A 15,000-nucleotide genomic window follows, 5' to 3' on the forward strand; every position below is an offset into this window, starting at 1 on the left:
ATCAGCGATCAGGAAGATTTTCCGAGCTAAAAGGGCACCGCTGCTGAGTCAGTGCAAATCTGCCTCGATAAAAGAAATGGACTATAAAACTTTACGGTCTAAAATCAGTCTTGGCAAAACAGCAGCAGAGAAAAATGAAAATAAACGAAAAAAGGGTAAAGAAAAAATGCAACCAAAAAAATAATTTAATGTCAAACATATAACAGGAAGGCCATTCTCATCATCAAATATGAAGACCCCAGAAAACCATTATTATTATTTGTTATAGACTTTAAACAATTTTGTTATTTAGTAGATATCTGTTAGTGCGTTGGAAGCTACGGTATCATGGTTTCGGAATTTTAAGATGGTGAAATATATTTTAAACATATTACATTTCTTATATATATGTATATATATATATATATATATATATATATATGTGTGTGTATATATATATATGAATACTGTATATAAATATATATATATACTGTATATATATGGTATATTTATATATACTGTATATATATATATATATATATACATATATATATATATATGTATACATAAATTTATATATATATATATATATATATATATATATACAGTATATATATAGGGATAGGATAGCAAAAATAAATCATAAAAATCTTCATGATTATTTAAAAAGGAGTTCTGAAATGAAGGTACTCAAATAAAAATCCAAATTACGAAGTCAACACGATTCTTTAGTATACCGTAGCTTCCAGGGCCTGGAAAAAGGGGCAATATACGATTGAACAATATGATAATATGACAGTGATCTCGGTAACACCATTTCCGGAGTTAATGTTATCTAAAGACATCAGTGACTTCACAATATGGGTCTGAGAGTGAATATAATTTCATCACAAATAACATTGGCCCAGTGTCTTGAAACCTACGAAATATCACTTCTCCCCTGTTGAAGATTTGCCGTAAAAACGGTATGAGTCGTGGGATAAATGCTCCAGGCTTTTACCGTTTTTAAAAAATGGATATATTGACGTTAAGGAGTGATATTACGGTCACCAACCAGTAAAAAATAATAACAAAGTAGGGTAAAAATTACGGTCGCCTTTATTTTACTGAAATACGGTTGAGAACATTATATTCATACTAAGAATTTCCGATTAAAATTACGGCTTTTTTTAATAGGGCTGAGAACGTTACATTTATTCTAAGAATTTCCGATTAAAATTACGGCTTTTTTAACATTTATTTAACGTTATTAATAACATATTCTGTCTCGGCAATGTGGATACGAGAGTGAATATAACTTCATCACAAATAACATTATCCCGGTACCTTAAAACCTACGAAAAAAAGACTTTATAGGTCGATCATGAATGGCAGAGGCAAGGGACAGCGACATTGCCCTACCAAGCGGGACAATGCCCTAGAGACTGACCATATACTATATGATCAGCGCCTAAGCCCCCTTTCCACCCAAGCTAAGACCAGGGAGAGCCAGGCAATGACTGCTGATGACTCAACAGATAGACCTATAGGCTCCCCCAAACCTTAGCTCACAAGTATGATAAGGTTGCAGACATTAAAGGCATTAACGAGTCTGAGCAGGACTCGAACTCCCGTCTGGCAAACACCAGGCAAGAGACGTTACCAATCAGGCCACAACATCATTCTGTCTCGGTGTTTGTCTGAATTTCTGTTTCTGACTTCCAGGTAGACTGCAATTATCCAACGTCTTCACGCATTCGTCTACAAAACTGTACATATATTTTTCTCGAAAGCTTTCTCCTGATGTGACAGACCTGTAGGGAAAAAATATTATTATTATTATTATTATTATTATTATTATTATTATTATTATTATTATTATTATCTTTAAAGTTGGAGAAGGCCTGACTATTAGAATTAACTGCCTGCCTAGTATTACGAACATGATGGAACTGTTAATTTAAACTTTTCTTTCCATATCAACGGCATGCATCCCAAAATTATGTCCATTAACATCTCAGTCTGTGTATTCACAAAAAAAAAAAAAGTGAAATATAATGAAAATATTCTAATGGTCTTATGAAGATAAGCTCTTCATTTTAACATATATATTTAACATCAATGTAAACTCTTAAAAAGAAAATTAGGTTGATAACACTGACGAGTAAAAATAATGTAATATCTTGTCATTTCTTATACTTTCCTCTGATCCTTACTGTTAAAAATTTGACGTAAAAAACGGTAAAAATCCTGAATTAAATGTTGCCAAATCCTGAATTAAATGTTGCCAGGCATTACCGTTTTCAAAACGGATGTATTGACGTAAAGAAGTGGTATTACGGTCCCAACCCGTAAAAGATAATAACAAAGTAGGGTAGAAATTACGGTTGCCTGTATTTTACGCAAATACGGCTAGGAACAATATATTTTTATGGAGAATTTCCGATTAAAATTACGGTTTTCTTTAAAAGTGCAGAATGGAGCATAAATGTGCATTATGATCTAGCTAATAGGAAATCAAGCTAGCAAGCTACCAACCGCCCGTTGAGATACTACCGCTAGAGAGTTATGGGGGTCCTTTGACTGGCCAGACAGTACTACATAGGACCCTTCTCTCTGGTTACGGTTCTTTCCTTTTGTCTACACAAACACTGAATAGTCTGAACTATTCTTTACAGATTCTCCTCTGTCCTCATACACCTGACAACACTGAGATTACCAAACTATTCTTCTTCTCTCAAGGGGTTAACTACTGCCAAAGCCTCTGTACCATGGTATTCCACTGTCTTGAGTTCTCTTGCTTGAGTGTACACTCGGGCACACTGTTCTATCTAGTTTCTCTTCCTCTTGTTTTGTTATAGATTTTAAAATTTTATATAGGAAATATTCATTTTAATGTTACTATTCTTAAAATATTCTATTTTTCCTTATTTCCTTTCCTCACTGGGCTATTTTCCCTGTTGGAACCCCTGGCCTTATAGCATCCTGCTCTTCCAACTAGGGCTGTAGCGTAGCATTTGATAATAATAATGATAATGATAAACCTACCAAAGAACAGATAAATAAAAAACTAGCAATTCCAACTTACATAACAAAGTTGCTGAAGACCCTGTCTTTGACTATGCGTTCGCAAAACTCCAGGACCATGACCATACAAGGATCCAAATAGTCATAATGACTAATTTGCTCGCTATCTACATCTTCCTCCCAGTCAGTCGGGTGATCAACATCAACTAGACTGCCTTCTTCAGTAGTCCCTTCCAGTCCCAGCGCCCCTTCAGGCTGCTCGTCCGGGAATGGGGCGCCCTCCAGGGGCACAGCAAGACCCAGGAACATCAGCGCCAGCACGGTGACTTTGGAGGTTTGGCTGTGTGGTGTCATTTCGAGCTGTAAATGTATAATCCAATTTAGTGATCTTCCCATGAACTAAATATTGGTTCAATGTTGTGTTTCCGGTTGAACAATAACTGTGTAGAAATCATATAACGTTGTTATTGTTCTTAAGGTATTTCATTTCATTTGTTAATTACTTGTCTTTTAGCTTATTCATTTTCTTATTTCCTTTCCTCAGTGGAGCATTTTTTCCTTGTTGGAACCCTTGGGCTTATAGCATCTTGCTTTTCCAACTAGTATTGTAGCTTATCTAATAATAATAATAATAATAATAATAATAATAATAATAATAATAATAATAATAATAATAGGTTAGTGAAGAAATATACATCAAGAACTTAAACAGATAAATACTATCCAATTTTATCTTTTATCAATGTTTTCTTTTTCTTCCCTGCTTTTTTTTTTTTTTTTTTTTTATTATTTAGACTTTTCACAGTTTTTTATATTAATATTTCTGTAAGCAGATATTTACACAATTTACTGATAGGGTATTTCTCCTGAAAGTACATTTAGGTTTTTATAGAATTCCCAATAATAAAGAATATAAAAAACACATCGTGATATGAATTAACTACAATCATCAAGAAATTGTCACCAGAACAGTTCAAGAAATCACCTTGTAAAGGAAAACCGCATTGCAATAAATCAACGAGTAAATGAATCCTTTACGTACGTTTCTTACCTTCCAATGCCCTGAACAAGAGGAAGAAGAAGAAGAGTGACGGAGAAGAGAAGCCACAACCGTCTTCTACAGAAGGTGAGCCACAACTGAGAGACAATTTAAGAATTTGAAACCACTATGGCACAGTCACGGAAGCCTAGGGTATCTAAGGGCGATATTTTCTCTTAAATTATTCTATCCCAAATATCATTATCCTCTTACGCTTCTAATTCAAGCAAGTATAGAATGGAGATAAGCGAAATCTACTAATGAGTGAGCAGTGTTTCTATGATATGTTAAATAGTTTATAAAGTAATAATTAATCTACAAAAGGCAGCTGATTGAAATGAAAACTAGAATTCATAGTAGTAACATCTCGGCGGTTGAACTTTGGCTGTTTGCATTCACATCAGGTTTCTTGATGATCCCGTTAGGCCAGGCCTTTTCGCTATTACAATTTAACTTTTCTTTTGGGGAGTTTAGGATTCTATGCAAAATGGGATTGGAATATCCTTCATAGAACTCATTTGCAAATTATCACGGTTCCTCTTTTCTCACTTAGGCCTAGGCTAATTAAGCGCATTAAGCTAGGCTTTGCGCAAATAGAGAATCTCTCTGAAAAGAAAGAGAATTAATTGTTCTTTGCTGGTATAATTCACGAACCCATGTATGGCAATTATTACGGTACTGTTCCATTGTGCGAAAAGATAAATAACAACAAAACGTCTTCTGTTGACAAACATTAACTTTGGCACTACATACTCATAATCTTACTTAGTTCTTTTTAGAATAGGAGGAAAACTCATATTTATATTTGTCAGCTCATGATAGAGACGACTGGGGAAATCTAACCGAGGCCCTTTGCGTCAATAAGCGTTAGACTTAGAGATTATGATGATGATGATGATGATATATATATATATATATATATATATATATATATATATGTGTGTGTGTGTGTGTGTGTGTGTGTGTGTGTGTATATGTATACACACACACACACATATATATATATATATATATATATATATATATATATATAAATATGGTTCTAGGTAAGTTGATTCCTGGTTTTTTGCTTCCGGTTATTTGATTCCTGATAAGTTGATTCCCAGTATAGTTGATTCCCAGTAGTTTGATTCCAACTTATTAACAAATAAATAAAGAGCTTCTGGTATTTCCTTTTCAAGACCTATCTATTGTAAATTTTGTAAATAAATAATCTACTGGCTCATTTAGCCATATAGGAGTTAATTGATTAATAATTGTTTCAAAAGCACCAAAAATAAGGAAACGTAAAAGTATTAGTACAGAAACAATATTTATTAAAAGAAAAAAAAATCATATATAAAATTTGGTAGACAAGCATACTTATAAAAAATTATTACAAAGGGGAAATGATAGTTTTAGTAATGTAAAATCCTTGTAATAGCTCTCAGGAAATCTGTTTTTTTTTTTTTTTTTTTTTTTTTTTTTTTTTTTTTTTTTTTTTTTTTGTGAATCATACCGCAAACAACATTTTTCAGTCGGTCGTTCAAGTCCTTGTATTTTCGTTTCGCTGGAATACCGTGGCCACCATCAAAGTGAACTTTTTTTTCAAATGAGCAAGGCTCTCTTCTTTTTTCAATGCTAAAATTAACTTCCAAATATTAGGATGAACACCTGAAACAACACCATATAGAGCACAGTGGTAACCTTATAAATTATTATTGGTGCGAAGTAGTGACAGGGCACAAAAACACTTAACTTTCCCACTGAATTCAGCATCACTGTGATATCTTTCTTTAAAGCCCAAATCTATAACCTTGCGATAAATACTTTGCGATAAATGGAAAAGGCATGATGCAATAGAAACATTTGGGAAATGATTACGTAAACAGTTCATATGCGCTTTTTCAAAGTCCATAATTTATGCCTGGGGTTTTAATTTTTTGCTTAATTCCAAAAATTTTTGCAAAAAGTCTGTTATACGTTTCTTCTTTCTTGTCTGGCAGGAGGGCAAATAACCTTGGTACACTGAAGTTATGAATCTGAATATGTAAAGTAAATAACTGGAAATATGTTTTCGGCACACACTTAAACGTTCCATCCCCAGCTAAGTTGTGTTGCATGCATCAAATCATTAAGTCCCTGATTTGTTGCAAAAATGAGTAACCTACTTTCACCTGCTATCAAATTGTAGGAAAACTTCACTGTCCAATACCCTAAACTCGTTTGGTATTATAAATCCAGTCTTAAGTACAGGAAGTTGAGCTCTTTCATTTTCACTTAATGATGCACTAATTGACGCAATAAATGACCGTGATCTTTCTTGGCTTGAAAGTGCACCAGCCTTCAAACTATAGTCAATTTCTTTTAGCGATGCAGATTTGCACCGACTCGCAGCGGTGCACTTTTAGCTCGGAAAAGTTTCCTGATCGCTGATTGGTTAGACGAGATAATTCTAACCAATCAGCGATCAGGAAACTTTTCCGAGCTATAAGGCCACCGCTGCGAGTCGGTGCAAATCTGCCTCGATAAAAGAAATGGACTATAGTTGAGGCCTCACATACTTTTGGCTTTGTTTCGCATGAACTGTGATGATGTTCACCAAGATGATTCAACACCTTGTAATCATTTTCTTCTGTTGCAGTATGCAGGCGTCCTTTATAAGCTCTTCACATCATACCTCCAATAAATTTTGGATCCATCTATGCTTCTCGTATGTGTAACTTAAATCGTCTACGAGTTTTTGTCCTTCACGGGTACTTAAAATGGTACGAGGCATGGTTAAAGACTGACTTTATTCTAAATAAAAAAATAAAAAACTTAGTTAATAAAGCGTTTCTTTATTTGGAAATTTGTTTTTGTAAATAATTAGTCTATTTGCTTAATTGAAGAACTACCTTATTTAGTAAATAAATGGCCTCTTGGCTTATTTACTCGAATAGGTATGGTCAGTTGGGAAACAGATTTCAGGGAATCAACAATACTGGGAATCAACTTATCGGGAATCAAAATACCGGGAATCAAATAACCGGAATAAAAAAACCGTGAATCAACTTACAGGTCACCATATATATATATATATATATATATATATATATATATATATATATATATATATATATATATATATATAGACACACAAATCAAAGTGTCACAGTGGGAGAATCTGCCCTAAAAGAGAAATGACTAAGAAGAATTCATAAAATAAACATAAGAGTAAAATCAGAAAGATTAACTACTACACTCTACTGTAATTGTTCAGTGGCTACTTTCCTCTTGGTAAGGGTAGAAGAGACTCTTCAGCTATGGTAACCAGCTCTTCTAAGAGAAGGATACTCCAAAATCAAATCATTGTTCTCTAGTCTTGGGTAGTGCCATAGCCTCTGTACCATGGTCTTCCACTGTCTTGGGTTAGAGTTCTCTTGCTTGAGGGTACACTCCGGAACACTGTTCTATCTAGTTTCTCTTCCTCTTTTTTTGTTAAAGTTTTTATAGTTTATATAGGAAATATTTATTTTAATGTCGTTACTAACCTTAAAAGAATTTATTTTTCATTATTTCCTTTCCTCAATGGGCTATTTTCCCTGTTGGGGCCCCCGGGCTTACATCATCTTGCCTTTCCAACTAGGGTTGTAGCTTAGCATTTGATAATAATAATAATAATAATAATAATAATAATAATAATAATAATAATAACAAGCTGTGATGAAAGATTGAACTTTCTGAAGTTCCTCTGATTCGACCTTTTGATTGGGAATATCATTCCAAGATTGAACTTCCGAAGTCCTACTTATTTAACCATTTGTCGAGGAATATCCTTCCAAGATTGAACTTCTGACATTTCTCCTATTCAGCCAGGGCCTAGCAAGCAGGATAATGTCCTACAGACTGGCCATATGTAAATATGATCAGCGCCCGAGCCCCTCACCCATGCTAGGACCAGGGAGAGTCAAGCAATGGCTGCTGATGACTCCCCCAAAACGCCCATCCTTAGCTCACAAGGATGGTGAGGTTGCAGACACTAAAGGAACCAACGAGTTTGAGTGGAACTTGAACCTCAGTCTGACGATCACCAGGCAGAGACGTTATCAATAGGCCACCGCAAACCTATAATTATTTTTTATTATTCCATCCATCCATATACCAAAGGCACTTCCCCCAATTTTGGGGGGTAGCCGACATCAACAAGAACAAAACAAAAAAGGGGACCTCTACTCTCTATGTTCCTCCAGCCTAACCAGGGACTCAGCCGAGTTCAGCTGGTACTGCTAGGGTGCCACAGCCCAACCTCCCACATTTCCACCACAGATGAAGCTTCATACTGCTGAGTCCCCTACTGCTGCTACCTCCGCGGTCATCTAAGGCACCGGAGAAAGCAGCAGGGCCTACCGGAACTGCGTCACAATCGCTCGCCATTCATTCCTATTTCTAGCACGCTCTCTTGCCTCTCTCACATCTATCCTCCTATCACCCAGAGCTTTCTTCACACCATCCATCCACCCAAACCTTGGCCTTCCTCTTGTACTTCTCCCATCAACTCTTGCATTCATCACCTTCTTTAGCAGACAGCCATTCTCCATTCTCTCAACATGGCCAAACCACCTCAACACATTCATATCCACTCTAGCCGCTAACTCATTTCTTACACCCGTTCTCACCCTCACCACCTCGTTCCTGACCCTATCTACTCGAGATACACCAGCCATACTCCTCAGACACTTCATCTCAAACACATTCAATTTCTGTCTCTCCATCACTTTCATTCCCCACAACTCCGATCCATACATCACAGTTGGTACAATCACTTTCTCATATAGAACTCTTTACATTCATGCCCAACCCTCTATTTTTTACTACTCCCTTAACTGCCCCCAACACTTTGCAACCTTCATTCACTCTCTGACGTACATCTGCTTCCACTCCACCATTTGCTGCAACAACAGACCCCAAGTACTTAAACTGATCCACCTCCTCAAGTAACTCTCCATTCAACATGACATTCAACCTTGCACCACCTTCCCTTCTCGTACATCTCATAACCTTACTCTTACCCACATTAACTCTCAACTTCCTTCTCTCACATACCCTTCCAAATTCTGTCACTAGTCGGTCAAGCTTCTCTTCTGTGTCTGCTACCAGTACAGTATCATCCGCAAACAACAACTGATTTACCTCCCATCCATGATCATTCTCGTCTACCAGTTTTAATCCTCGTCCAAGCACTCGAGCATTCACCTCTCTCACCACTCCATCAACATACAAGTTAAACAACCACGGCGACATCACACATCCCTGTCTCAGCCCCACTCTCACCGGAAACCAATCGCTCACTTCATTTCCTATTCTAACACATGCTTTACTACCTTTGTAGAAACTTTTCACTGCTTGCAACAACCTTCCACCAACTCCATATAACCTCATCACATTCCACATTGCTTCCCTATCAACTCTATCATATGCTTTCTCCAGATCCATAAACGCAACATACACCTCCTTACCTTTTACTAAATATTTCTCGCATATCTGCCTAACTGTAAAAATCTGATTCATACAACCCCTACCTCTTCTAAAACCCCCCTGTACTTCCCAGATTGCATTCTCTGTTTTATCCTTAATCCTATTAATCAGTACTCTACCATACACTTTTCCAACTACACTCAACAAACTAATACCTCTTGAATTACAACACTCATGCACATCTCCCTTACCCTTATATAGTGGTACAATACATGCACAGACCCAATCTACTGGTACCATTGACAACACAAAACACACATTAAACAATCTCACCAACCATTCAATTACAGTCACACCCCCTTCCTTCAACATCTCAGCTTTCACACCATCCATACCAGATGCTTTTCCTACTCTCGTTTCATCTAGTGCTCTCCTCACTTCCTCTATTGTAATCTCTCTCTCATTCTCATCTCCCATCACTGGCACCTCAACACCTGGAACAGCAATAATCTCTGCCTCCCTATCATCCTCAACATTCAGCAAACTTTCAAAATATTCCGCCCACCTTTTCCTTGCCTCCTCTCCTTTTAACAACCTTCCATTTCCATCTTTCACTGTCTCTTCAATTCTTGTGCCGGCCTTTCTTACTCTCTTCACTTCTTTCCAAAACTTCTTCCTATTCTCTTCATATGACTGACCCAGTCCCTGACCCCACCTCAGGTCAGCTGCCCTCTTTGCCTCACGTACCTTGCGCTTTACTTCCACCTTTTTCTCTCTATATTTTTCATACTTCTCTATACTATTACTCTGCAGCCATTCTTCAAAAGCCCTCTTTTTCTCTTCCACTTTTACCTTCACTCCTTCATTCCACCATTCACTGCCTTCCTCATGCTGCCTCCAACAACCTTCTTGCCACATACATCACTTGCAATCCCAACAAAATTTTCTTTTGCTAACTTCCACTCCTCCTCTAAATTACCAGTTTCTCTTACTCTCACCTCGTCATATGCCATTTTCAACCTTTCCTGATATTTACTTTTTACCCCAGGTTTTATTAGCTCTTCAACCCTCACTAGCTCCCTTTTACATCCACCTACTCTATTCCCCCACTCTTTTGCTACAACCAATTTTCCTTCCACCAAAAAATGATCAGACATACCGTTAGCCATACCCCTAAACACGTGCACGTCTTTCAATCTTCCAAACATTCTTTTAGTTATCAACACATAATCCATTAATGCCCTTTCTACTACTCTTCCATTTGCCACTCTTACCCATGTATACTTATTTTTATCTTTCTTCTTAAAAAAGCTAGCACTTATTACCATCTCTTGTTCAACACACATATCTACCAGTCTCTCACCACTCTCATTTTCACCTGGTACGCCATACTTCCCAATGACACCTTCTACCTCTCCAGCACCCACTCTAGCATTTAAGTCACCCATAACAACTACATAATTCCTTCTACCCAGTCCTTCTACACACCTAGTTAATTCATTCCAAAACTCATTCCGCTCTTCTTCACTTTTCTCACTACCTGGCCCATACGCACTGACAAACGCCCAACATTCCCTACCCAACCTAACCCTTACCCACATTAACCTAGATGATATCTCCTTCCATTCCACTACTTTACCTGTCATCCATTCACTCAGCAATAAAGCCACACCTTCTCTCGCTCTTCCCCTTTCAATCCCAGACACTCTACCAGACATTTCACCAAACATCACTTCACCCTTTCCTTTCATCTTTGTCTCACACAAGGCCAATACATCCATCCTTCTACTTCTAAACATACTTCCAATCTCACATCTTTTACTCTCTATCGTACTACATCCACGCACATTCAAACACCCCAAAACTAGAGTGCGGGGAGCAGTCACTCTCCCCCCAGCTCCATCTCTTTGTTGCTGTCTCACAGGATACTTTTACAGGAGAGGGGGTTCCCAGCCCCCTCGTCCCGTCCCTTTTAGTCGCCTCTTACGACACGCAGGGATGACGTTGGCGCTATTCTAATTGTTTTATGCCCCCGCGGCCACAGGGGGCATTTTTTATTATTACTTTTCATAAATTTCTTGTAGATTAGTTATGTTTCAAGAACAAGATATAACGTAGATAGTCAATCCATTTCCTTTCTTATATATATATATATATATATATATATATATATATATATATATATATATATATATATATATATATATATATATATATATATATATATATATATATATATATATATATATATATATATATATATATATATATATACATATATATATATATATATATATATATATATATAATATCATATATATCTCTGCCTTCTTTGTATGTTCTCAGTCTTTAATATGTACTGGAAGCTTTTCCTAGAGTCTTGTTGCATGACTATAATAATTAATTCCCAACGGCTCAACCCTTCTGCTGTATAAACGAATCAGAATTGATAACTAAAAAAATGGCGCTCCACAGTAGGCCTACATAATTTATCTTCTTGTTGTCTTTGCATAACACCATTAAAGACCTTCTCTTTTTATCTTTAAAATCCCTCATATTGTTTTCTTTTAATCGTTCCATCATGCATATTAATCTCATCTATTTTTTAAGTTAATGTTACAATATTAAAATCGGAAATCAAGTTTACCAAACTCCCCATATGTTTATTTTTGCTTTGTTAAACCTTTTATATTAATCAAGTTAAAACTAATTGTTATTTTTATCATTGTTCGTTCTTCTGTGCCATGTTCAACGGTCCTGGTTTTTGTTTCCTACTTCGTGTACAGCATCTCCCAGTGCCTAGACACCTCTCTCTCTCTCTCTCTCTCTCTCTCTCTCTCTCTCTCTCTCTCTCTCTCTCTTGCCAATATCATCCTCAAATGCTAAACGACTTTCTCTGCCCTCTTTGTGCGTTCTCAGTCTTTAATACGCACTGGAAGCTTTTCCTAGAGTCTTGTTGCACGACTATGATAAATAATTCCTAACAGCTCAAACCTTTTGCTGTATATGTTTACATCAATGTTATTAGAATACATTCGTCACATTTATGACATTAGAAAAATATTGGTTGCTATTACACTAACCTCCGAATTCCTCAGCAACCCTCTCCAAAACCACCGCTGCAGTCGTTCTGCGCCTGTCAGACGCCACCGACGCTTCAGAAAAAAATATCTTTCAAAGAATACTGTGTCGGTTCCGTTCTGTTCTGGCCCAATATGCGCTGCCAGGTAAGAATGCATGTTTTCGATTTCTATCGGACGTTTCGGTTCTGATCGGGCGGTTCCGTTCGGGCTCAGTGTGCGACAAGCTTAAATGAATGAGAATTGATAATTTGAAAATCCGGCGCGGCACTGTAGGCCTACATGTCTATTTCCTTGCTGTCTTTGCATAGCACCATCTTTTATTATATTTTAAATTTCCCACACTGATTTTCTTAATCGTTCCATTGTTTATTTTAATCTTATCTTCTTTTTTTTTTCAAAACCGGCGCTGCACGTTAGGCCTACATGTCTATTTCCTTGTATTTGCATAGCACCATCAAAAATCCTCTCTTATTATCTTTTAAATCACTCATGCTGTTTTTCTTAATCGTTCCATCAATTGTATTAACCTTATCTTCTTTTCTTTTTGTTTCAAAACTGGCGCTGCACTGTAGGCTTACATGTCTATTTCCTTGCTTTCTTTGCCTAGCACCATCTCTTATTATCTTTTAAATTTCCCACACTGATTTTCCTAATCGTTCCATTGTTTATATTAATCTTATCTTCTTTTTTTTCAAAACCGGCGCTGCAGGTTAGGCCTACATGTCTATTTCCTTGCTGTATTTGCATAGCACCATAAAAAATCCTCTCTTATTATCTTTTAAATCGCTCATGCTGTTTTTCTTAATCGTTCCATCAATTGTATCAATCTTATCTTCTTTTCTTTGTTTCAAAACTAGCGCTGCACAGTAGGCCTACATGTCTATTTCCTTGCTGTCTTCGCATAGCACCATAGCGTTAACATACCGATAACGCTATGGTGCTATGCGTGAGTCGAAAATGAGTTTAATAGATGTCATTCTCGTTGGATCGTGAAATGATTTTAGCGTTACTAAGGTTACAAATAAGATGAACACATATAAAACACCAACTTTTGCTAACTTTCCACTTTGAATTGCAAGACTGAATGTATGGAGGTCAGGAGGTCAGTTTAAAATTTTAATTTTTTTTTATCAACAGATCTTTAATAATTTCGTCTATGATCTCCCTTATCAATTTTGACTTATTGATCGTTCATAATCTATGTTGCATTTTTCAGTGTTTTATACTTGCTAATTAAACAACTATTCATTTATCATGGTATCTAGAATCTAGAATTCCAAATGACAATAACGAAAATCACAAATTTATGAGCAATCAGATTTCGTTTTCTGTGACTCATTTCGAATCATTCTAAAGAAAACGGTAATATCTTAGTTGGTCGGATAAACTCTTGCTTCGTGTTGTGAAAACGGATAAAATATTAATATAAGAAATACATCATATCAAAATATTCATTATTATCATCATTTCCTCTTACGCCTATTGACGCAAAGGGCCTCGGTTAGATTTCGCCAGTCGTCTCTATCTTGAGCTTTGAAATCAATACTTATCCATTCGTCAGTTCCCACTTCCTGCTTCATAGTCCTCAGCCATGTATGTCTGGATCTTCCAACTCTTCTAGTGCCTCGCGGAGCCCAGCTGAACGTTTGATGAACTAATCTCTCTTGGGGAGAGCGAAGAGCATGTCCAAACCATCTCCATCTATTAAGGAATTCAAAATACAGGACAGTGATTTGATAGGCGGAAAAGAAAGAAGGGGAAAAGGTGTCGTAAGAAATAAACAAATGTTGAAGATGTGACGAAATAGTGATACCAAAAAAAAAAAAAAGTCAAAGAGCGCAAAGTAAGAAATAGTTGAAAAAGGTAAAAGAAACGTGAATAAGTAATGATATCATAAACAATAGAAAATAAACACAGCAAAGACTAATGATATATTCAGTGACTTCAAAAACAAAGTAAAAAAAAAAAAATTAAAAGGCAAAGAGCGCAAAGTAAGAAATAGTTAAAAAAGATAAAAGAAACGTGAATAAGTAATGACATTATAAACAATAGAAAATAAACACAGCAAAGACTAATGATATATTCAGTGACTTCAAAAACAAAGTAAAAAAAAAAATGAAAAAGTCAAAGAGCGCAAAGTAAGAAATACTTGAAAAAGATAAAAGAAACGTGAATAAGTAATGACATCATAAACAATAGAAAATAAACACAGCAAAGACTAATAAAATATTCAGTGACTTCAAAAACAAAGTAAAAGAAAAAAAAAAAAAAAAACGAAGGATTCTGATGTAACGAGTAGGATGGTAGGCCCAAGACTTTAGACCTTGGTTAGGCTTACTTGTTAACACGCTACGTGAAAAAAAAAAAAAATGGTAGGCCTACCCATAGAGCATGAGAATTCAATGTGTCTTTTAATAATTGCAGAGGAGTACAAAATTGCTACAAAATTACATTAAA

The 15,000-nt window shown here is 36.1% G+C and overlaps 1 protein-coding gene across 2 annotated transcripts; it reads right to left on the reverse strand.

Annotated features, from left to right (window-relative positions):
• Nucleotides 1-1,089: 1,089 nt before the first annotated feature.
• On the reverse strand, nt 1,090-4,179 carry LOC137639077 (uncharacterized). 2 transcript variants are annotated; one of them, XM_068371398.1, is made up of 3 exons: nt 4,037-4,179; nt 3,047-3,345; nt 1,090-1,772 (listed from the first exon to the last, which is right to left on the reverse strand). In XM_068371398.1, the coding sequence occupies exons 2-3, from the start codon at nt 3,337-3,339 to the stop codon at nt 1,625-1,627; spliced, it is 441 nt and encodes a 146-aa protein (XP_068227499.1). In that variant the 5' UTR covers nt 3,340-3,345; nt 4,037-4,179; the 3' UTR covers nt 1,090-1,624. The 2 variants fall into 2 exon arrangements, with proteins under 2 accessions (XP_068227499.1, XP_068227500.1); XM_068371399.1 differs by having other exon boundaries at nt 4,028-4,143.
• Between the last annotated feature and the right edge of the window lie 10,821 nt (nt 4,180-15,000).

This window comes from Palaemon carinicauda, chromosome 4 (assembly GCF_036898095.1).
Source record: "Palaemon carinicauda isolate YSFRI2023 chromosome 4, ASM3689809v2, whole genome shotgun sequence".
In the NCBI taxonomy this organism is placed as follows: Eukaryota; Metazoa; Arthropoda; class Malacostraca; order Decapoda; family Palaemonidae; genus Palaemon; species Palaemon carinicauda.

What these genes read in the sequence shown, in the direction of transcription:
- LOC137639077 (XM_068371398.1), bottom strand. Translation starts at nt 3,339, where the DNA reads ATGACACCACACAGCCAAACCTCCAAAGTCACCGTGCTGGCGCTGATG. An exon ending in GTCTTCAGCAACTTTGTTAT is followed by an intron (nt 1,773 to 3,046) that starts GTAAGTTGGAAT and finishes TTTTCCCTACAG; the next exon opens with GTCTGTCACATCAGGAGAAA.